General features: G+C 38.2%; 1 protein-coding gene across 32 annotated transcripts in view; it reads right to left on the bottom strand.

Moving 5' to 3' along the window:
* SLMAP (sarcolemma associated protein) overlaps positions 1 to 25,275 on the bottom strand; it is a 178,536-nt gene that overhangs the window by 49,595 nt on the left and 103,666 nt on the right. For 19 of the 32 annotated variants that reach the window (XM_076008880.1, XM_076008870.1, XM_076008919.1 and 16 more), the window contains one exon: positions 17,880 to 17,942. The exons of the other annotated variants lie outside the window; for them this stretch is intronic. In XM_076008880.1, the coding sequence (XP_075864995.1) occupies positions 17,880 to 17,942 (63 nt within the window). The remainder of the gene's footprint in view (positions 1 to 17,879; positions 17,943 to 25,275) is intronic. 32 annotated transcript variants of the gene reach the window in all.

The following is a 25,275-nucleotide window of genomic DNA, read 5'->3' as shown; positions in this document are numbered from 1 at the left end:
CATTCAATTATATATTTCACATACATCTTCCAAAATTTTGTTGACATCTATTATCTGCTAGTCTTCTCTCCCATTCTCTTTTTCCTAGTGACCTTAATGCCTTTCATAACCTTTTATTATTGAGTCCATTCACCATACTTAATCAAGTTTACTGCCTCCCTTTTGAAACTTGACTTTTAGGATACCACTTAATCCTACTTCTATGTGCTTACTCATTCCTTCTTACTTAGCCTTTCATTGTCTTTCTCTCCCTCCGATTATAATCTAAATATGCATTGGTCTTCAAGATTTCTGGGGCCAGGTGCTCATGAGTGTAATCCTAGCACTCAGGGAGGCCAAGGCGGGAGGATTGTTTGAGCTCAGGAGTTCAAAACCAGCCTGAGCAAGAGCGAAACGCCGTCTCTACTAAATCCGTCTAAATCTACTAACGCCGTCCCTACTAGCCTCCCAGCTACTCGGGAGGCTGAGGCAGGAGGATTGCCTGAGCCCAGGAGTTTGAGGTTGCTGTGAGCTAGGGTGATGTAACGGCACTGTAGCCGGGGCAACAGAATGAGACTCTGTCTCAAAAAAAATAAATAAAAATAAAAAAAATATTTCTGTCAACGGCAAAAATTCTTTTTTGATGGCTTTAACTACCTTGAATAATCTCTAAATGTTGATGCCAAGTCTAGTGCTCTCTCTTAGGCCCTGTGGAGAAAAATCTAACCTGCCATTCTGCTTCTGTAAACTCCGCTCGCTCAACCCTACTCCCTCCCCTCGCTGGCGCCACTCTGTAACTCCCCAGCCGTTAGTCCTTGGAAATTACTAAGATTAGAAGTTCCCGACATTAGCTAATCTGGTACATGTTTGTGCAAGGTCAAAGCCCATGAAACTTTCCCCCCACCCTGTGACCCCTAGCCACCTGCGTGTGGTTTCTGTCTATAAAAATCCTAAGGAAAAAAGGGCTGGTGCGACAGCTTCACTGTACGCCCCTGCGTGCGCTGGTAAATGAATCCACCTCATGCTATTGCATCAAGTCTCTGGACTCTGAGTTTTTTTTGAGCGGTCGTCTCTCCCCCACACGGGCTGTACATTTCTGCGGCCCAACAGCCCCAGAACCCTATTGTCCAACTACTTCCCAAACATCTTTACCTGGATAGCCCATATAGACTTAATCTCACCATGTCTAAAACTGAATTTTTCTCCTACTTATGTTTGGGATCTCTCCTCTCTAAGCTTCCATAGCCCTTCACTCATATCTCTACAAAGGTATACTGCAATTTTCTACAATATCTACCTTTTCCGATATAGTATGAACTTTTTGGGGGGATATACTAATTCCTTCAAATATTTACTTTGCATCAGGTACAGTGCTAGGAACTTCCCATGGGTTACCACGATAAATGAGAAAAATCTAGGAGTTTAGGGTCGAGTGAAAATACGGAAGTATCATATTAATAAATTAATTCCCAATATGATTCTGACACATGATAGGTATTCACAAATGCCTGTTACAGGAATGTAGCAAATGCAAATAATAAAACAGTATAAAAACAGACTTTGAAAGCCATTATAGTCTTTCTGCAGTATGTTGAAGATCTAAGTGTCAACCTGTTTTAAAAATTATAAGCACACATCAGAAGATTGTAATTTATTGCTCAAAACTCTCTCATCCTTAGAACAATATCTGACATACCTGCCATTATCTAGAAAGTCCGTATGACCTACCCCAGGCATTAATCAGCTACAGCCCCACAGGATCAAATCCAACATGCTGCCTGTTTAGCAAAGAATTTATGAGAACACAGCCAGGTCTATGCATTTATAGATTGTCCATGGCTATTTTTGCCTACAATGGCAGAGTTTAGTTGTAACATAAACCTTATAGCCTGCAAAGGCTAAAATATTTATGACCTGGCCTTTTATTTAAAAAGAATGTGAGTTGTTCTAAAACTCCAATCTCAGTCTTGGGTTTTCACATAGTTTTCATCTTGCAAACTTTCCCCAGATACACACATAACTCACTCAGCTTAGTCCCATCTCTGTGCAGTCACATACTAAATAACTTTGTTGTTCCCTATCCCCTTATATTGTTTTATTTTTCTTCAGTGGACTTATCACTAAACATATTATTAGTTTATTAGTTTTTATCTCCTTAAAAGAATATAAACTCCAGGAAAGCAAAGCTTTCTTTGTTTTGTTCACTTATATAACCTCAAAAACTAAAATAATGCCTGGTATATGCACAGTGCATTCTTAATTAATATTTGTTGTTGTTTTTTTAATAAAAATTTATTGAATGTTGTAATTCAGGCACTTTCCTAAGATTTTTATTTCATTAACCTTCTTATCAACTGTATTAACTTCTGTGGTTAATAGAATACCAAATTATTGCATACTTGGTGCCTTAAAACAACAGAAATTTATTCTCTCACAGCTCTGGAGGCTAGAAGTACAACATCAAAGTGTTAGAAGGGCCCTGGTCTCCTTAAAGCCTCTAGGAAAGAATTCTTTCTTGCGCCTTCTACCTTCTGATAGCCCACGTGTTCCTTGGTTTATGTCAGCATAAATCCAGTCTCTCCCTCTATAATCACATACTATTCTGTGTCTCTCTCCTTGGCTAATAAGAACACCAGTCACACTGGATTAAGTGCCAGTATGACTTCATCTTACCTTAATTACATCTGCAATGATACTATTTCCATATAAGTCAAATTCTGGGATACTAACAGTTAGATACAACTAAGAGTTGTATATTTTGTTTGGGAGAACATAATTCAACCCATAACATCAATAGTAAGAGATATTACTATGTATTCTCTCTTATAAATGAGGAAAAGCAGAGAGAGGTTAAGTGATTTACCCAAGATGATGCATACAGTGAGTGACATGGTTTAGATGCTATGTTTCTATTTTCATTTGTCTCAAGATACTTTTAAATTTCCATTTTAATTTCTTCTTTAACCCATTGGTTATTCAGGAGAATATTGTTTAATTTCCACATATTTGTGAGTTTTCCAAGATTTACCCTATTATTGATTTCTAGTTTCATGCCATTGTGGAATATTTGTTGAATGAATGAATTGAGCATCTATCTGTAAAGGGATCAAACTTAGAAAAACTATTTGAATGTTTCCTCATCCTAAAAAACTAAGGATTGCATAAGTTAATACACATAAAAGGCTGTGAACAGTACTGGTATGTAAGTGCTAAATAATAATTAGCTACCATTGTTATCACTATTGAAATTATTTAAGGTTATATTATCAAATCTGGGGGATCTCTAGTAGTCTGTAATTAAAGGATTAAGAAAAAGTATATCATTAAAAAAATAAAGCCCCTAACTACTGAGCCTCAAATTGGTGTAGAGACCTCAATGCTTTGGGAGTACCAGAAGTCACTAGTGTAACACATGCAATCAACAGAGGGGAGATCTGAGGTCTCTGCCTCTGACTCTACCCTCCTCAGAGACTCAAAAAGAGAACTTTCATGTAATGATAACTTTAAGTATTGAAAGAGCTATCTACCATGGCACAACTGAAAGATAGAAGGCTTTCTTTTCTAAAACTCTTTTTTGCAGGATAGATTATTATTCATTTTCCCACATTTTAAAATCATATTTATTATGAAAACTTAACACACAAAAAGGAGAATAAAACACAAAGATAGAGGTCAATACATTTTTACAAAGCACATGTCTGTGTGACCACAGCTCAAGTCAAAAAGCAAAACCTTCCACCAACACCCAAAGCCCTATATATTCTCTTTTCCAATCAAACCCCTTCCTCCCCCATAAAGGTAATTACTATCCTGACTTTCATGGTATTTAATTTTTTATATTTCTTCTAGGCAAACTACCCAAATATGCATGACTAAATATAATAATATAATTTTAGTGGTTTCAAACTTTATATAAATGGAATACTATATTTATTTGACTACTGAAGGTCATTTAAGTTGTTTCCAATTTTAAGTTATTGTGAATAATGCTGCTATAAAGATTCTTAATTGGTACCTGATATATCAATATATGTGCAGGGATATCTATAGGGAACCTATCAAGGAATAGAACTGACAGTTTAATAAGTTTGACAACATTTAAGAATCATCATCTATGCATTTAGTTTAGTCAGAAAACATACAATGAATGGAGTTGTAAAAACTATCAAATCGCCGGGCGCGGTGGCTCACGCCTGTAATCCTAGCTCTCTGGGAGGCTGAGGCGGGTGGATTGCTCCAGGTCGGGAGTTCGAAACCAGCCTGAGCAAGAGCGAGACCCCGTCTCTACTATAAATAGAAAGAAATTAATTGGCCAACTAATACATATATAGAAAAAATTAGCCGGGCATGGTGGCGCATGTCTGTAGTCCCAGCTAGTCGGGAGGCTGAGGCAGCAGGATTGCTTGAGCCCAGGAGTTTGAGGTTGCTGTGAGCGAGGCTGATGCCACGGCACTCACTCTAGCCTGGGCAACAAAGCGAGACTCTGTCTCAAAAAAAAAAAAAAAAAAAAAAAAGAAATGCTAAAGCAGAAGATAAATTCAAATAACACAGACCATCTGATACTGATGTCAACTGCCTAGGGATCTTAACTGACTAAAAGAGAGGAGAAGATAAAATATAAAAGAATTAGACAATCTGCTGCTGTTACTGCCAACCTGGAAAATATTTCTAAATCTCAAAATTGGGTTTCACTAAAAAAAATGTTATGACTAGGACATCAAAATGATGTGTTTGAGAAGAAACTTTTCAAATGGCATGCATATCGGTAATCATGCAAAGCTTCTACTAACACCTCTCAAACCCCCACCTCTCGATGTGTTTTCTATCTACTAACTAATGCGTATTTCTGTGTGTCAGACACTACTTAGAGAACTTAGTAAATATTATCTCAATTAATTTTCATGATAATCCTATGAAGTAGGTACTATCATCTTATTTTATAAATGAAGGTTTAAAGAGGTTAATTTGCTTAGAATCATACTGCCAGTAAGAGGCTGAGTCATGATTCATATCAAGATCCCTCTGATCCAATTCTAAACATCATAAATGGAAACAAGCTAGTCACCTAAAAGGCCATTAAAGGCAAACATGGCAAAGAAACAGATTAGAATTAACATCAAGATACAAAGTAAAAAAATTAAAGTTAGCAATCAACATCAAGCCAGTAATGTATTTTTCCCTTCAGAAAGCAGCAGTTACAGTAGAAAGAGAGATTTGGAACCTCATAGGACAGACTCTGGCAACTTTAATAATATAGACTTTCATAAGATTATTTGTTTCTGCAGCAAAATTAAATTAAAGCAAGAAGCCTTTGAATAAAAACAGTTCCAGAAGTTATTTGCCTCAAAACTTAAAAAGGAAGAATGGGGGGGGGGGAGATTTAGAATTTAAGGACAGATTGAGAATGAAATGAAAGGGACCAATTTCAAGAATATAGAAATAAAATCTTTTTTTATAAAAAAGAAACAGACTACATACCAAAACACTGTTGCCATGAATTTAAGACTATCACCTATGCAGTTACACTGGGAGAAAATGTGGTAGAAAAGTTAGAAAGCTGACTGGGGAAATGATCAGTATGAACAAACAACCCTCCAATACATCCTAGATTTGACAAACTATTCTAAGAAAAAGAAATAAAAAAATTAGCAAGATCTAGCTCAGGGCTGGGTGCAGTGGCTCACGCCTGTAATCCTAGCACTCTGGGAGACCAAGGCGAGAGGATCACTCAAGGTCAGGAGTTCAAAACCAGCCTGAGCAAGAGCGAGACCCCATCTCTACTAAAAATAGAAAGAAATTAATTGGCCAACTAATATATATAGAAAAATTAGCCGGGCCTGGTGGTGCATGCCTGTAGTCCCAGCTACTCGGGAGGCTGAGGCAGGAGGATTGCTTGAGCCCAGGAGTTTGAGGTTGCTGTGAGCTAGGCTGATGCCACAGCACTCTAGCCTGGGCAATAGAGTATGATTCTGTGTCCAAAAAAAAAAAAAAAAGATCTAGCTCACACTGAGAGTTTTCCTATAACAAGCATATAACCTACTATGAGCAGGGAACCACAAAAAATGCTGTCTATTTTTTGCCATAAATAACTGCTTTGGCTTAAAGGAAAAAAAGTTTAAAAAAGAACCCCCCCCTCAAAAGAAAATCTAAAAATTTGTTTCAAGTAGAAAAATGTCATCAGAGTAATGCTGAGATTGTTCAGAGAGGCTGACCTCATAGAGTGATGAAAAGTTAACATTCATTCATACAAGCAACACCAAGTAAATGCATTATTCCAAATACGGCAATGTCTGTGTGAGAGCAAAGCCCTGACAGGAGAGAACAAGAGAAACATACATAGATAGTAATTGTAATTTTAAAATGGGGGTGAGGGGTAGGGAGAGGATTTTTTCAAAGGCAAAGAAAAAAACCCAGTAAGACATGAAATACTCAGATAGTTAAATTAATGATAATAACAAAAACACTTAAATCTCATAATAAACATGAATTAAGAATACAAAGACATAAGGTTCATTTTAGGGCACTTGTTAACTCCATTATCTAGAGCAGCACACCCCAACCTTTTTGGCACCAGGGACAGTCGTGGTTTCATGGAAGACAATTTTTCCACAGACTGGGGCACGGTGTAGGGGTACGAGGGGCGGGGGGTGGAGGCAGAGCTCAGATTATGATGTTTGTGACGGGGAGCAGCTGGAAATACGCTTGCTCACTGGCTGCTCACCTTTTGCTGTTGGGGGGGGTGTAATAAAGCTATTTGTTCTGTAAAATTTGGATTCAATCAAAAGGCTGCATTCAAGGATCCAGAAGGCTACATGTGTCCCGAAGGCCACAGGTTCCCCATCCTCGGAACCAAACTCACCTCGAATCCCTGAAGGAAAATCCCTGAAGCTTTTTTAGCAAGTTTTACTGAAGTTACTTGCCAATTCTACATTGCATATGGTGAAGCTCTTTTTAAACAGAATATTTACTTTACAGTTCTGAAATCATACAAAATGTTATATTTAAATCTGTTCAAAGTCCAATCTCTTTGCCTGGGATTAAAAGCTTTTCTCTGAAAAGAGAATTTTTTGAAAAGCACAGCTTGTTTTACGACAAAAAGAAAACAAATTGAAATATGTTCTAACTCATTTCTTTTCCACAAAATCACCTTGCAAAGAGAGCTGTAAAAGGCTAGAAAAAGTTTATGGAAATCTTATATATGGTCAAATTGATTCAGATTAATCAATTTGTTTTAAAGCTTCATTTATAAGGTTATAACCTTTGTTTCTAAGGTTTTATTAAAATTAGCTTTACCATTAATAATACGCTAATGCAAACGCAAAATTTGGTTCTCTTTTAAGCAAGATTTTTATATAATATTAATACAGAGAATAAAAATTTTTGTTCATCTTTTGAACAAACTGCAAAAAAAAGAAGAGAGAGAAGGAGAGAGAAAGAGATTGATTGATTCAGTTTGCCTATTTATTAGGCAAATTATTAGTTTGTTTTTTGGTTTATCTTTATTAGGTCTCATAATTGGGAAACTGAGTGTCCCTTCTATTAAAGCTTTTACCTTCTAAAGTCTTTGAATTACCACTTTGGCTAAATGAATGACTATTATTTTATAGTAGCCTGGGATCCTGTTTGATGACAACCAGTGTTTTAAACTTTTGATATTTGACAAATTTTCCAAAATCAAAATTCTAAATTCATTATTTTTGACCTCAAACTATCATTTAATACTAGAGCCACTGAAAGTCCAACACAGATATATTAGGCTTATTTTTCATAGTAAAGCCATAAAGGAAGCACTGCCAAATATGAAATGGTGTTTAATTTTCTTCAGGTTATATTTGCATAAACATGTTATTAATATGTGTTCCAAAGTTGTATGAGATTCCTAAAATTCTGATATGTCTTGGTGTAATCAATAATAATAATAATCAATAATTATGATTATTATGTTAAATTGTTGTGTGCCAAAGAAATCACCAAATTGCTTTGTCATGTTAGAGCGGGAAACCACAGTACCACAGAACAAAGAGACAGGGTCACCAAGGCTGAAGTCATCAAAAGTTTTATTGACTAGCTCGAGCTAGGGTCCGAGTCCCAGAGCACCGACGCGGCGGCCTCCAAGGGGACAAAGACCCGGCGCAATGTGGGACAGAGCCCTTTATGCCCTAGGTGCAGAACCTGTCCACAAAGGGCCCACGCGCTTGCCCTTTTGTTTTATCCCCAAATTTACAGCGATCAGCCTGTTCAACCCAACTTCTTAAAAACAAGCAATATACATAAGCTAAAAGAAAGCAGTTAGCCTGAGGCTACACAGTCAACTGTCTCTGTAACCATGGCTATTTTAAGACCTTTTGTCATCCACAATTATTATTTTACTTTGATTCTTCTCAAAAAGCAGTTTTTTAAATGGCTATAGTCAAAAAGTTCCTTCTTCAAGGAAAGTCATCCAAAGGACCGACAAATACTCATGAATATAGGTTTCTAATAACTTTAGAGATCATAAAATTTGGATTCTCTCCTGGCTACAAGTCTCCAAATAATGTTTTCAAATTCTTCTTCCATTTTTCTGACGTGGACTTGTGGATGGAAAAATCCAAACTCTGAAATATTTGCAAGAAGTTTATCCTGAAAATTTGAGGACCATGACCCAGAGCCACTCTCAAGGAGCCTTGAGCAAGTGGACTCGATGTGGTTATGTTACAGTTTGGTTTTATACATTTCAGGGACAGGGGTTGCAGGTAAAGTCATAAATCAATACGTGGGAGGCAAACATTGGTTTGGTCCGAAAAGGTGGGCCATCTGGGGGGAAGAAGGAGGGGTCTTACAGTTTATAGGTGAGTTTAAAGATTCTTTGGCTTGTAATTGGTTAAAGACAAGAAGCTTTGTCTAAAGGCTTGGAATGTTTCAACACAGGGAGCTGTAATCAGAGATAAGCCACTAGACACAGATTTGTTGTGTAAATTGATGACCTGTGGGTTTGTCTTGCATGCCCTTAGGCCTGTTAATGGTTTACAAAGGATGTCCCCAAGAAGGGAGGGGCATGATTAGGCATGTCTGACCTCCCTCCTGGCAGACAATTTAGTTTTAGGATATTCCTTTGGCCACGAGGGGGTCCATTTAGTCAGCCGGTGGTGGAGGGGTGAGCCTTAAAATTTTAGTTTAGTTTACAGACTCAATGAAATTGCCACCACCTTTTTCCTGAGGCCTTACAAGCATACCTTGTGACATACAAACTCCAGAATAAACTGTTCCAAATATTAACCTTTGCTTTTCTTCTGTTTAAAATCTACTTCGAAAAAAAAAAAAAAAAAGCTACTTCCACTTTAACTAAAGATGCTTTGAGTTTAACATCTAGACACTTCAGCTGGATGGCCTCCAGACTCTAAAGAAACTGGTTTAATTAAAAAGCTGAGCCGGGCGCGGTGGCTCACGCCTGTAATCCTAGCTCTCTGGGAGGCTGAGGCGGGCGGATTGCTCAAGGTCAGGAGTTCAAAACCAGCCTGAGCAAGAGCGAGACCCCGTCTCTACTATAAATAGAAAGAAATTAATTGGCCAACTGATATATATATAAAAAATTAGCCGGGCATGGTGGCGAATGCCTGTAGTCCCAGCTACTCGGGAGGCTGAGGCAGAAGGATCGCTCGAGCCCAGGAGTTTGAGGTTGCTGTGAGCTAGGCTGACGCCATGACACTCACTCTAGCCAGGACAACAAAGCGAGACTCTGTCTCAAAAAAAAAAAAAAAAAAAAAAAAAAAAAGTTGATATATTCATGAAGATTGCTAACCCAACCTCAAAGAGAACAAAAATTAATTACATGGAACTAAACTATGTAATTAGTTTTAAATTATGTAATACTTTATTTGTATAACTTTTTGTTTAAAACATTGCTGATTCTTTTTTTTTTTTTTTTTTTTTTTTTGAGACAGAGCCTTGCTTTTGTTGCCCAGGCTAGAGTGAGTGCCATGGCATCAGCCTAGCTCACAGCAACCTCAAACTCCTGGGCTCAAGCAATCCTTCTGCCTCAGCCTCCCAAGTAGCTGGGACTACAGGCATGTACCACCATGCCTGGCTAATTTTTTCTATATTATATATATTAGTTGGCCAATTAATTTCTTTCTATTTATAGTAGAGACAGGGTCTCGCTCTTGCTCAGGCTGGTTTCGAACTCCTGACCTCGAGCAATCCGCCCGCCTCAGCCTCCCAGAGTGCTAGGATTACAGGCGTGAGCCACCGAGCCCGGACTGATTCTTTTTTGTTTTGTTTTCCAGTGTTAGATTTAGAGTTGGCGGGAGAAGAGGGGGGAAAGAAGGGGAGTGGAGGGGAAAGGGAAGGGGGGAGAGGGATACACAAAGCCTCAGAAGCAGCAAAATGCTGTTTATCTTGAGCATCTGGGTGCAGGTGAAAAAGCATCCACCCAGAGGGAGGCGACAGCCATGGGTTTTATAGAGGGTTTCTGGGGGGAGTGACACCCGCAGAGAGAGGGGAAGGCGTCCCTTCAGTCCTTATCAGAGGGCTAGGAATGGCCTCACTGCAGTTGTCTGTAGTGGAAGTTAGGTTTAAGACTGTGGACTTTCTAGACTTCTGTGGCTTTTATTTCACAGGCTTTATATTTTTCAGGTTCCCACACGGAACAAACCTAACATCCAGGAGTCAAGAAAACTTTTTCTACTTCTTTTTAGCTATTTATAGCTCACATCAAACTGGTAATGTATACTTTTGTGAACAATCTGAAGCATTTTTCTACTTGATTTCTCCAAAATTTGAAAACTATTAAGTATTCTTATTTTATGGTAATATATTATTTGCATAAGTTCAGTAAGAATCTGTTTTCTTTTTTTTTTTTTTTTTTTGAGACAGAGTCTCACTTTGTTGTCCAGGCTAGAGTGAGTGCCGTGGCGTCAGCCTAGCTCACAGCAACCTCAAACTCCTGGGCTCGAGTGATCCTTCTGCCTCAGCCTCCCGAGTAGCTGGGACTACAGGCATGTGCCACCATGCCCGGCTCATTTTTTATATATATATATCAGTTGGCCAATTAATTTCTTTCTGTTTTTATAGTAGAGACGGGGTCTCGCTCTTGCTCAGGCTGGTTTTGAACTCCTGACCTTGAGCAATCCGCCCGCCTCGGCCTCCCAAGAGCTAGGATTACAGGCGTGAGCCACAGCGCCCGGCCAGAATCTGTTTTCTTTTATAACAGGACAGAACTAGAGATGCTGGTTATTTTACCAGGCTTTGACTGGAATGGCATATTTTCAGATATGCTCAGACTGCTTTGAGGAATTAGGTTGACTTTGTAAGAGTAAAAAGCTCTTTGGAAAAATTGGCCTGGTACCTCTTCTAGATCTGTGGTCAAGTAAGCAGTGTCACTTTCTGATCTGTGGTCAAGTAAGCAGTGTCACTTTCTGATAGATCCAGGAACCCCAAGTTATGCTGGGACCTCAAGAAAAGAAGGATTTACCCAATTCATACAGGTATCTACAGGCACAGTTAAAACCTTAGCTTGGCTTTGAGAGGCTTAAGTCAAACCTGAGATTCCTTATGAAAAAGTTCCAGCAAAGCCAAGCAAAAAAGAAAAAAAGAAAGAAAAAGCCTATATGGCCAATAACTATTCTTGCTATACTTTATGCAAATAAATAGGCCAACTATAATGAGACTAAAATTTATTTCACCAATGAATTGGTCCTATTATGATTTGTCTGAAAAAAATGGGAAACTAGAAAGAGAAAATTATGTTTCAGAAAAAATTATAGTTAGCCCATTACATTCTAGCCTTGTCCATTGTTTTTGGAGTTTTATTATTTGGCTCCAATTTTTCACATTGATCCTTCCTGATTTAATTTTTCTCCTCCCTGAGGGACATGATCTAAAAATGAGATTTCCTAGCAGCATGAGGTTAGATAAAAAATGCAGCTACTCATGTCCTCTACAATGCTTTACCCTGAATGATTTTAAAGAACTGAGGGTTGGCTCACACCTGTAATCCTAGCACTCTGGGAGGCCAAGGCAGGAGGATAGCTTGAGGTCAAGAGTTCGAGACCAGCCAGAGCAAAAGCAAGACCCCATCTCTACTAAAAATAGAAAAAATTAGCCAGGCATGGTGGTGTGCAACCTGTAGTTTCAGCTACTTGGGAGGCTGAGGCAGACTGACTGCTGGAGCCCAGCGGTTGGAGGTTGCAGTGAGCTAGGCTGACTCCACTGCACTCTAACCAAGGGTGACAGAGTGACTCTGTCTCAAAACAACAACAACAACAAAACCTGGGGTAAAAGTAAAAAGAAAATCAAAATCTCAGGGCCACCCCTCCCCTTAACTCCTTATGCAAAAGAAATAGTAAAGGCACCTGCCAAGAACTAGCCCTGGACCGTTTGTTAAAGAAACTCTTTACTGGCCTGCCATAAGCAAGAACATGCAAATTATAACTTTAGGTCTACAGGCTATGTCCAGCACCTAAAACTAAAGTCTGCTGGATTCCACACTAATAATGAATTACAAGTTTATCTTTACAGATAACAGAGACAAGATAGAATCAGACATTAGTCCATCTACCTAGAGACATCTACATAATTGATGCTTCCTTTATTCCCTTTTTCTATTCTAAATAAATATTCCCCTTATCTTATGTAAAATGTAGATTTCCTAGGCCTCACAAGAATGTAACCATTTTGCTTTGGGGATGAGGCTTGCTTTTTTCTTTCTCTCTGTAAGCCTTCAAACGCCCAGGCTGACAAATATCCCTTTGGAAAAACCACCACAGGTCTGTCTGTGGTTCATGTTTTCCTGGGTATATCCTCAACTTTGGCTTAATAAACCTCCACTGATTGAGATTTTTGCCCCAGTCACTTATTTGGCTCAACAGAGCCAATAACGAAATCATTCTTTATGGATTCACATATATAACTTAAAAAAAAAAATCTGTCAATATAGTAAGGACAGGCATGAAGAATCCTATGAAAGTGAACTATTTGCTTTCTAATTCTTTTTTGCATAAATTTAGGGAGTACACATGCAATTTTGATACATGGATATATTACAGTAGTGATGTCTGGGCTTTTAGCGTAACCAGCACCCGAATAGTATACATTATACCCATTAAATAATTTCTCATCTCTCACCCCCATCCCACCCTTCCAAGTCTCCAATGTCTATTATTCCACACTCTATGGCCATGTGTACTCATTATTTAGCTCCCATGTGTAAGTAAGAATATGTAGTATTTGACTTAAAGTATCTGAGTTATTTCACTTATGGGCTTCCAGTTCCATCCACATTGTTACAAAGACATGATTCTCTTTTATGGCTGAGTAGTACTCCATGGTATATATATACCATATTTTCTTTATCTAACCATCTGCTGATGGACACTTAGGTTGATTCTATGTATTTGCTATCGTGCATAGTGCTGTGATAAACATATGAGTACAGCTATATATATATATATATATATTTTTTTTTTTTTTGAGACAGAGTCTCACTTTGTTGCCCAGGCTAGAGTGAGTGCCATGGCGTCAGCCCAGCTCACAGCAACCTCAAACTCCTGGGTTCAAGCGATCCTACTGCCTCAGCCTCCCGAGTAGCTGGGACTACAGGCATGCGCCACCATGCCCGGCTGATTTTTTCTGTATATATTAGTTGGCCAATTAATTTCTTTCTATTTATAGTATAGAGGGGGTCTCGCTCTTGGTCAGGTTGGTTTCGAACTCCTGAACTCAAACGATCCTCCCGCCTCGGCCTCCCAGAGAGCTAGGATTACAGGCGTGAGCCACCGCGCCCGGCCACAGCTATATATTTGATATAATGATTTCTTTTCCTTTGGGCATTCCTTTTCCTTTCTTTTCCTCTTAGTAGTGGGATTGTTGGAATGAATAGTAAATTCTATGTTTCATAAAAGTCTCCATACTGTTTTCCATAGAGGTTGTATTAATTTACATTCCCACCACCAGTGTATATATTTGCTTTCTAATTTTCAAAACACAAGATGAATTTACACTGTATAAGCAAGCCAAGAATGGTGGCGCAAGTATGTAGTCCCAGCTATTTGGGAGACGGAGGCAGGAGAATTGCTTAAGTCCAGGAGTTCGAGGGCAGCCTGGGCAACATAGTGAGACCCCTGTCTCTAAAAATATACATAGTATACAAGCACTAGTAAATAATGAAGTCTAGGTATTTAACATTTGCTTTTAAAAAGACTGGAAACAAGACATGAAGTACCACTGTACCTAGAATATACACTTGATAAAGATCAGAAATTATTTCAAGATCCCTTTAAATGAAAATAATGGCAAAATAGTTTGTGAGCACTTGTCAATATGTAATTCAAAACTGTTTTTAAAGTGCTTGAGAATAAATTTACTTGAGCAAGGTGTTTGCTGAATTTGCCTTGCTTGTAATAACATTTATTAAACACAATTCCTACAATGGCAGCATGTCATAAAATAATGAATTGCCCCTTCTGACAAAAAAAAAAAAATCAAACCAGAAGCAACCCTCACTATCCCAACTCTGGCTATCCAAATTTAAAGAACCAAACATATTTGGAAAATTTTGAGATACAACTGAAATAATCAATAACCAAACTCAGTAAGAGTTGCTACCTGAAACTCAGAAATCAAACAAATTCTGATAACAGGCCTCTTCCTAGTTACCTAAACTTACAGGCTAGACTTTCACTACTTCCACTCAGGGACCCAATAGATTCAGATGCCTAGGAATACTTGCATTTTATTTTTTCTGTTCTTTGGTATACAAGAATGAGATTTTATATTCTGATTTTTCCTTCTATGTACCACATGTTTAGTATTTTCCCATGCTATTACATAGTCCTTATAAACATCATTTTATTATTAGCTGTCTAATGCTCCCATTGAGGCTATTTCCCATAATTTACATAGATTTTTACATAATTTACATAGATTCTACACTATTTCTGAATGTTTATTTGTTCCATTCTCTCCTATAACTATGATGTCATAAAAATCTCCAAATAGGGTTTCCCCACCTAAAACAAACATTACTCTGTATTACAACTACAGGTAAGTATTTTATTTTATTTTATTTTTTATTTATTTATTTATTTATTTATTTTGAGACAGAGTCTCACTTTGTTGCCCAGGCTAGAGTGAGTGCCATGGCGTCAGCCTAGCTCCCAGCAACCTCAAACTCCTAGGCTCAAGCCATCCTCCTGCCTCAGCCTCCCGAGTAGCTGGGACTACAGGCATGTGCCACCATGCCCGGCTAATTTTTTGTATATATATTTTTAGTTGGCCAATTAATTTCTTTCCATTTATAGTAGAGACGGGGTCTTGCTCTTGCTCAGGCTGGTTTTGAACTCCTGACCTCGAGCAATCCGCCCGCCTCGGCCTCCCAGAGAGCTAGGATTACAGGCGTGAGTCACCACGCCCCCGGCCTGGGTAAGTATTTTAAAATATTTTAAATAAAATGTTCAATAACAAAATAAGCATTAAAATGAAAAACCTTTTTTACAAAAAACCTTTTTGCAACTCAGCAAAACATCCTTTGGATAATTGTATGTTCTTATTTCTTTGGGCTCAAAATACCATTTCCCAAAGTTCAAAACAAAAATAACAAAGAATGATCACATGCAATAAAACTAAGTATAAAATCCTTCTTCTAAAGATTTGTATTCTTATTTATTTTTTTTTTTTTGGAGGCAGGGTCTTGCTTTGTCACCTAGGCTGGAGTGCAGTGGCATGATCATAGCTCACTGTAGCCTCAAACTCCTGGGCTCAAGTAATCCTCCTGTCTTATCCTACCAGAGTAGCTGGGTTTACAGGTATGCACCACCATGCCTAGCTACTTAAAAAAAAAAAAAAAAAATTCTTTTTTTTTTTTTTTTTTTTTGAGACAGTCTCACTCTGTTGCCTGGGCTAGAGTGCCGTGGCGTCAGCCTAGCTCACAGCAACCTCAAACTCCTGGGCTCAAGCAATCCTTCTGTCTCAGCCTCCCAAGTAGCTGGGAATACAGGCATGTGCAACCATGCCCGGCTAATTTTTTCTGTATATATTTTTAGTTGACCAATTAATTTCTTTTCTATTTTTAGTAGAGACAAGGTCTCACTCTTGCTTGGGCTGGTTTTGAACTCCTGACCTTGAGCAATTCTCTCGCCTTGGCCTCCCAGAGAGCTAGGATTACAGGTATGAGTTACTGCACCGGCTTAAAATTTTTTTTTGTAGAGATAGTCTTGCTATGTTGAACAGGCTGGTCTTGAACTCCTTCCTGGCTTGAAGTGATCTTCCTGCCTTGGTCTTCCAAAGTGTTGGGATTATAGGTGTGAGCTGCCACACCTGGCCCAAAGTGAGCCCTTTTATTTGAGATTATGTTTTTGTTTTCTTTTTTTTGAGACGGGGTCTCGCTTTGTTGCCTGGGCTAGATTGCAGTGGCATCATCATAGCTCACTACAACCTAAAGCTCCTGGGCTTATGCAATCCTCCTGGTTTAGCCTACCAAGTAGCTGGAACTACAGGTATGAGTTACCATGCACAGCTAATTTTTCTATTTTTTGTAGAGACAGGGTCTCACTCTTGCTTAGACTAGTCTCAAACTCCTGGTCTCAAGCAATCTTCCCATCTTGGCCTTCCAAGTGCTAGGATTCCAGGTATGAGCCACCGCCCGGCCTAGATCATGTATTCTTTTAGTTGGTTTCAGTGGATACCAATTATTTTGCCCCAAATCCTTGTGCTAATTTCCCATAAAAGTGAGATTTAATAATTAGAAGATAACAAAAGGATGCAGTAATCTTTGATTTATGAATATATTAAAAGGAAAAAGGAATATACCATGTTTATTAAATAATTGCCTCAAACTAATATTAAACTCACATCTAGTATTATAGTATCTAAAACTACCCAAACAGAAGCTCTTCTAAAACTATTAAATGAAATTCCAAGTTTCCTTGAAGAATCTCTAAAGAGTACAGACATTTGATTTGTTGAATTTATGTCTGCTGTAATTACCAGGCATGACCCTTATAACCTTCGAGTGCTCCTGAGGTTGTGGGTCTGGGGAACCACATATATGTGTACACCCACACAATGAAATTATGTGCATCAAAACTTGGAAAACCACTCATTTCAAAGAGAGAGAGAGAACAGAAAGAGATAAATGTCTGAGAAAGTGTTTGACAGGAAAAAACACAGACTTCATCAACAAACCTTTACTATACATGGTAATCTTTGCTTGTCACTAATAAGACCAAGAGAATATCACAAACTCGAGATTGTTATAGATCTAAGCAGCTACGTGAATTTCAAGTAAAAAGGAATTTACAATATTTTTGTTCAGAATTCAGCAGACATCTAAATCACCTCAAAAGCCAATCTATCTTTAAAATATTTCTTTCCCCATTTTTACTGGAAATCCCCTTATCTTTTAATCTTTAAAATATTCTTGGAGTGGCAAATCTCATTCCGCACTTGAAGAGATGTAAGAAATAAACAGAAAAAAATATATTTTTAAAGATAGCCTCATACAACTTCCCAAAGGTAGGTAGTTGACGTCATACTATAGGACAATCTATTGATACTTCTTCCCTAGAAAGCTCCTGCTACCCTGTGAGCCATCTTCAGAACTGAGTGCCCAAACTAAATAATTGATTTTTGTGGCTTCATCTAAATTAAGAAATTGATTTAAGAATTTCAAAATTAACAAGCTTCCAACTTCTTCTTTTGGGGGTAATGCGCTAATATGAAATGCTCAGGTCATCTGTAAAGGGAAACAAATATTTTTCTCAAAAGAGAGAAAAAGAAACTATGTGAAAAGACATGCTGCTGTCTGAAGATGGCCCTTCATGTACTTCTACTGTAACAAATGTACCGAGATCTCATTTTTCTTCTCACTTTTCAATTTTAGCCCCTGACTTCATTAAAATCAACGTGAAAAAATACTCTGTACTCACTCTGGCATTCTATGAATTGATGAATAAAAGTGCAGTCCCCGCCACTCTTTGAAAGCAAGTGCTCTAATAAAGAAAGAAACACCTTTTAGGATATAGTTTGGTGCTGTCTTTGAAAACCAACAGCAAAGGTAGGAAAGTTGAAATGTATTAACATGGGTAATTCTAAGTAAGACTAATAAAAGCTGAATATATTTTAATAGTAAAAGCAGACATATTTTAAAGTTAAATGACTAAAAATCATGATTATATAATCATTAATTTGTACCCTCAATGGTTAGCTTTTAAAGGTGCAGTTTTTATCCAAAGAGCTCAAGAAAACTACATAAATATATTGCTTTAAAAATTTTCTCCCATCTTTCTCCATTAAAGCTTAATACCCTTAAATAATTTTAAAATCATGTATTTGTTATTACTAAACTAATTTTCAAGTGACTGTTCTCTAACTTTAAGATGCCGATGTAGTATTTTAATTTTCACACTTTCATTTCACAAATAGTCTTCTGAGTGACTTAATCTGTATTTCACATACTATCAAAACATTGTTTATCTCTGCCCAAATGACCAAAATCAGTATTTGTACATTTCAAAGCAAGAGCTTGGTAAGTGGTTTTGCTTAGGTCAAACAAAACAAATGGATGGAGAGAATCAAAATCTAACAGGGGTTTTAATAAAATTTCAGCCCTTTTCTTACAACAATCTGTATTTACATTGATTCAAAATGTTACTTCTGAACCTGGAAAACATCCTTAACTACATATTTCAATCGTTTAAAATTACTATATAGATTTTGGAAATTTAAGTGTAAGAATACATTCCAACACAATGACTACTTGGGAGGTATAAAAGCACTAGATCCACCCAAAGAGGACACATGAGTTAGCACCACTAGCTATAAAAGCCTCCTTTCCCTTCTCTTCCATCTCAACCCACTCCACTCCTCAATCATCTCAACTTTGCATGAGAGGCAGTCATCTCCTACTCAGATTTGCACTTCAGCCTCTCTTGACATCCTTCCTGTTAGCAACCTTCTTTACCTCTATAAACAAATCTATCATTATTCTTTCTTTAGTGACATGGTGTGCAGGACCTCCAGTCTACAGTCACCATCAGTATAAGACAAAAACACGGAGGAAAAGGCTTGATATAACTCATGTTTTGAAGAGACCAATGAATTACATACTTAGAATACTATAAAGAGATAAAATATAGCCTCAAAATGAAAAAAAAAATGCTAACTGCTACAGAAATTTGAAATTAAAAAAAATTTAAAACACAGAATTTGTCAATTGGAGCCAAGAAAAGCAAAACAGGACTCCTCAATAGAACAGTAATTACGAAGATTAAAAGTTGTTTTAAGGCCAGGCTCATGCCTGTAATCCTAGCTCTCTGGGAGGCCGAGGCGGGTGGATTGCTCAAGGTCAGGAGTTCAAAACCAGCCTGAGCGAGACCCCCTCTCTACTATAAATAGAAAGAAACTAATTGGCCAACTAATACATAGAGAAAAAATTAGCTGGGCATGGTGGCGCATGCCTGTAGTCCCAGCTACTCGGGAGGCTGAGGCAGGAGGATTGCTTGAGCCCAGGAGTTTGAGGTTGCTGCCACGGCACTCACTCTAGCCTGGGCAACAAAGCGAGACTCTGTCTCAAAAAAAAAAAAAAAAGTTGTTTTACATAAATCCTATCTAAGCTATGGTAACATTTTCAGAACTCAAACTAATGAGTTTCAGATATAAAAACTCATTTGGCTCACGCCTGTAATCCTAGCTCTCTGGGAGGCCGAGGCGGGCGGATTGCTCAAGGTCAGGAGTTCAAAACCAGCCTGAATAAGAGCGAGACCCCGTCTCTACTATAAATAGAAAGAAATTAATTGGCCAACTGATGTATATATATAAAAATTAGCTGAGCATGGTGGCGCATGCCTGTAGTCCCAGCTACTCGGGAGGCTGAGGCAGAAGGATCGCTCGAGCCCAGGAGATTGAGATTGCTGTGAGCTAGGCTGACGCCATGGCACTCACTCTAGCCTGGGCAACAAAGCGAGACTCTGTCTCAAAAAAAAAAAAACTCATTTGGGGCCAGGCGCGGTGGCTCACACCTGTAATCCTAGCACTCTGGGAGGCAGAGGTGGGTGGATTGCTCGAGGTCAGGAGTTCGAAACCAGCCTGAACAAGAGCGAGACCCTGTCTCTACTATAAATAGAAAGAAATTAATTGGCCAACTAATATATATATATATAATTAGCCGGGCATGGTGGTGCACGCCTGTAGTCCCAGCTACTCGGGAGGCTGAGGCAGAAGGATTGCTTGAGCCCAGGAGTTTGAGGTTGCTGTGAGCGAGGCTGATGCCACGGCACTCACTCTAGCCTGGGCAGCAAGCGAGACTCTGTCTCAAAAAAAAAAAAACAAAAAACAAACAAACAAACAAAAAACCTCATTTGGGACTAGGTGCCCTGGCTCACACCTATACTCCCAGCACTCGGGGAGGCTGAGATGAGAGTTCAAGGCCAGGAGTTCAAGACCGGCATGGGCAACATAGTAAGACACTGTCTCTACACACACAAAAAAAATTAGCCGGGCATGGTGGCGCATGCCTGTAGTCTCAGCTACTCAGGAGGCTGAGGGAGAAGGATCACTTGAGCCCAGGAAATTAAGGTTACAGTGAGCTATGATCATACCACAGTGCTCCAGCATGGGTGACAAAGAGATAGACATCTCTGTCTCAAGAATAAATAAATAATAAATCCCACCTCATTTGGAACCAAATTTTAACTTAACTAAAGGATTTTATTAAATTTATTTGAAACCAAATTTCAGACCAATACCAAAGCACTTCAGATGATTTTTATTAAAGCAGGATATTCTACCATCACTTACCAAGCTAAAAAAAAAATATCACCCTTTATCTACTCTGATTTTAATATCTGAGCTCTATCTATGTTAAAATATTTACGGACCGAGTTTAGATAAAATCCAAGATTAATATAAAAAGATATGTATATTATATATAACCTCTATAAAAGGAATCACCTAAACATATGAGATAAAGGTCTTTCAGACAGCATATGTAAAGAATTTGGATCATGACATCTCTTTCTCTCTCTCTCTCGCCAGTCAGATTTAGCAGTAGGGGGTTGTCTAACAAATTTATGACATTTTTAATACTCTATTTCTTTTTCTTTTCTTTTTTTTTTTTGTGAGAAAGTCTCATTCTGCTGCCCTTAGTAGGGAGCCGTGGCATCAGTCTAGCTCACAGCAACCTCAAACTCCTGGGCTCAAGCAATCCTCCTGTCTCAGTCTTCCAAATAGTTAGGACTACAGATATGCGCCACCATGCCCCACTAATTTTTTCTATATATTTTTAGTTGTCCAGCTAATTTCTTTCTATTTTTAGTAGAGACTGGGGTCTCACTCTTGCTCAGGCTGGTCTCGAACTCCTGAGGTCAAATGATCCTCCCCCCGCCTTGGCCTCTCAGAGTGCTAGGGTTACAGGCATGAGCCACCGCACCTGGCTAATACTATATTTCTTAAATTCAGGCCCTTGGGAATTCACTTTGCCAAAACTAAAGAAGATGCCACTGATGATCCAAAAGAAGTTAGATATTTATTGGGGGGAAGAGGGTGTCTATGATACTAAATACGGTATAGGAATGTAATGAAAGAGAGACACAGAAACATAGAATAGAGAACCACTCTACTTAAAATGCATTTTATACATATGAGTCCCTATGGATTTTGATTTTTTAATACTTGTGTTGTCCAATGCTACATCCATGTTGTTAATGAGCCCTTTACATGTGGCTAGTTTGAACTGAGATGTGATATAATTATAAAATAAATATACAATGATTTCAAAGACTTAGAAAAAATAATGTGAAATATTTCATTAATAATTCATTAACAATAATAATTTTAATATTGATTACATGTTGAAACAACATTTTGGATACTGTGAGTTCAATAAAATATATTATTAAAATTTGTTCTACCTGTTTCTTTTTATATATATATATATATATATATATTTTTTTTTTTTTTTTTGAGACAGAGTCTCACTTTGTTGCCCAGGCTAGAGTGAGTGCCGTGGCGTCAGCCTAGCTCACAGCAACCTCAAACTCCTGGGCTCCAGTGATCCTTCTGCCTCAGCCTCCCGGGTAGCTGGGACTACAGGCATGCGCCACCATGCCCGGCTAATTTTTTTATATATATATCAGTTGGCCAATTAATTTCTTTCTATTTATAGTAGAGACGGGGTCTCGCTCTTGCTCAGGCTGGTTTTGAACTCCTGACCTTGAGCAATCCGCCCGCCTCGGCCTCCCAAGAGCTAGGATTACAGTCTTTTTATATTTTTAATGTGGCAACCAGAAAATTTTAAATTATGCATGTGGCCCTCATTATATTTTTTAGATAGCACCATTCTATAATTTAAAAGACATATTCAAGGCCAGGTGCAGTGGCTCACACCTGTAATCCTAGAATTCTGGGAGGTTGAGGCAGGTGGATCATTTGAGCTCAGGAGTTTGAGACCAGCCTGAGCAAGAGCAAGACCCCATCTTTACTAAAAATAGAAAGAAATTAGCTGGACAACTAAGAAATATATATATATATATATATATATATATATATATATATATAAAATTAGGCCGGGGGCGCAGTGGCTCACGCCTGTAATCCTAGCACTCTGAGAGGCCGAGGCAGGCAGATTGCTCGAGGTCAGGAGTTCAAAACCAGCCTGAGCAAGAGGGAGATCCCATCTCTACTATAAATAGAAAGAAATTAATTGGCCAACTAATATATAGAGAAAAAATTAGCCGGGCATGTGGCGCATGCCTGTAGTCCCAGCTACTCGGGAGGCTGCAGGAGGATTGCTTGAGCCCAGGAGTTTGAGGTTGCTGTGAGCTACACTGACGCCACGGCACTCTAGCCCAGGCAACAGAGTGAGATTCTGTCTCAAAAAAAACATAAAATAAAATAATAATAAAAGACATTCGAATTATGAGATAAGACTCACAAAAAATTTACAGTATAAAATCTGTACTTTTAGCAGCTACATTACATTTAAATAATTTCAAAAACAGAATTCACTGGAAGAAGTATTATTAATTATAACATCTCCAGACATTTTGAAAACATTCTCTTATAACTATATTTGATTGTCTCCTCTCTACTATTTAAAAGAGTAACTTTAGTTAAAATCATATCATATTAATATTATAGCTAAGGACTTTGGTAATATTGGAATCTTTGAATATTAGTCATTATACAAGTGATTCAGAATGGAATAAGTGACCCATTGCTTATTTCCAAGTAAGTAAATCTGGTATAAAAATGTTTTTGTGTGTATCTAGAAATATACTACTTAGTGCCTTTCAAAATATTCTATTACTCTCTCACTACTCCCATTTATTACCCCCCCAAAACAAATATACCTATAAGGGAATAATAATTGTAGCAAGAAATTACCTTTAAGTACCCCAAATATCTTATTTTATCTTAAACCAAGGAGTCAACTATTCTACAATTAAAAATAGCCTACTACTATTCTCATCTAAATCAACTGGAAATGGCAAACATTTTAGGCAGTAATTTGACCACTCTAAATAGTATTAAGATGGTTCCATGTATATAAAAGGATTCTCTTAACTGAAGCAATAGAAGGTTCCCAGCTTGGGTTAACACTAACATTATTAATAAACACATACTCAAGTCAAGAGGGTGATAATAGATTTGAATAAAAAGTATGCATGCCAGAAAGAGAAAAACAAGCAAAATAACAACAAAAAATATAAAATCATTTAAAGACAATATGCCTTTAGAAGAAAAGGAGTAAGTCATTTTACATAAGTTGCTAAATACATTTTATGAACAGCAACTAGTGATTTGGGTACAATGAATATAAACTACACCTTTAAAAATTCTCAAATTGAAACTGAATCAAATTGGAATTTTAAAAAGTCAATGCATTTTATAAAACAAAAATAGAACAGTAAAAAGCAATGATTAATGAAACTTTTTTCTTGATGATTTCAAAATTTATTTTATATGCAATATTAGGTCTTGACCTTTATTACCTGAGCCTATTCTGGCAGTTCTTATTTACCGTGTTTCCCTGAAAATAAGACCTACCCATAAAATAAACCGTAGCAGGATTTCTAAGCATTTGTGCAATATAAGCCCTACCCCAAAAATAAGACCCAGTGATGAGCGTGGCTATGCAGCGTATCTGCACAACTCATGCATTTCAACACGGAGCGGTAAAGAAGACGAGCAGCCCTTCTCATCTGCCCCATTGTAATAGCTACTATCCCAGAGGTGGCCAGAAAGGTACGGGCAGCCCCACCAACAAGGTCGGCTCCCCCTGTCAGGTCCCAGGCATCTTGTGTGTGCTGTAAGCTGAGGCTTTGAGGGGAAAATAACACATCCTCTGTAAATAAGCCTTCGGGTGTCTTCTTAAGGAAAAATAAATATAAGACCCTGTCTTATTTTTGGGGAAATACGGTAAAAACAAAAGCACCGAACAAAACCAAAATAGAACAAAAAAACTCACCTCCTAATTTTATCAGAATTTGCTGCCCAAGAACCATAAAGATATCCCCTGATACATGGAAAAATATTTATTTATTTTTTGAGACAGAGTCTCACTTTGTTGCCCAGGCTAGGGTGAGTGCCGTGGCATCAGGCTAGCTCACAGTAACCTCAAACTCCTGGGCTCAAGCGATCCTGCTGCCTCAGCCTCCCGAGTAGCTGGGACTACAGGCATGTACCACCATGCCCGGCTAATTTTTTCTCTATATATTAGTTGGCCAATTAATTTCTTTCTATTTATAGTAGAGACAGGGTCTCCCTCTTGCTCAGGCTGGTTTCGAACTCCTGACCTTGAGCGATCTACCCGCCTCGGCCTCCCAGAGTGCTAGGATTACAGGCGTGAGCCACCTCGCCCGGCCGTTTGAAAAATATTTAATAGGAAGTACTGGGTATCAACCTTGATATCTTCCACTAACTTCTGTATAAAACTGAGATGACAGGCACATTGATTGGTCAATACATAAAAATGTTTTATTCCTTTTGTGCTCCAAGCATCTAGTGCAGTATCTGGCACATAGTTGATGCGTAATTAATGTTGGATAGAAGGAGAGGGAAGGAGGGGAATAGGGATCTTCAAGACTGAAGGATTACAGAAGCCACTGGGTAAAAAGTATCCCATGTAGTAGTAGGAAAACCAATAGTGGCGGTCCAAGTTTTGGGAAGAGAGAACTTATGCTACCCAGAAAGAAGGGTCACAGAACCAAGAACTAATAAAAGATTTTTCTGATGACAGAAATGAATGACCCCATTCTCTCTGATCAATGAAACAGATGGATAAAGAAAGCAGTTTCTATGACATCTCTAAGAGCTCAATGGGCT

This window comes from Microcebus murinus, chromosome 1, assembly GCF_040939455.1.
Source record: "Microcebus murinus isolate Inina chromosome 1, M.murinus_Inina_mat1.0, whole genome shotgun sequence".
NCBI classification, from domain to species: domain Eukaryota; kingdom Metazoa; phylum Chordata; class Mammalia; order Primates; family Cheirogaleidae; genus Microcebus; species Microcebus murinus.
Note: the sequence above shows the minus strand (reverse complement) of the source record. Positions and strands in the feature narration are given on the sequence as shown.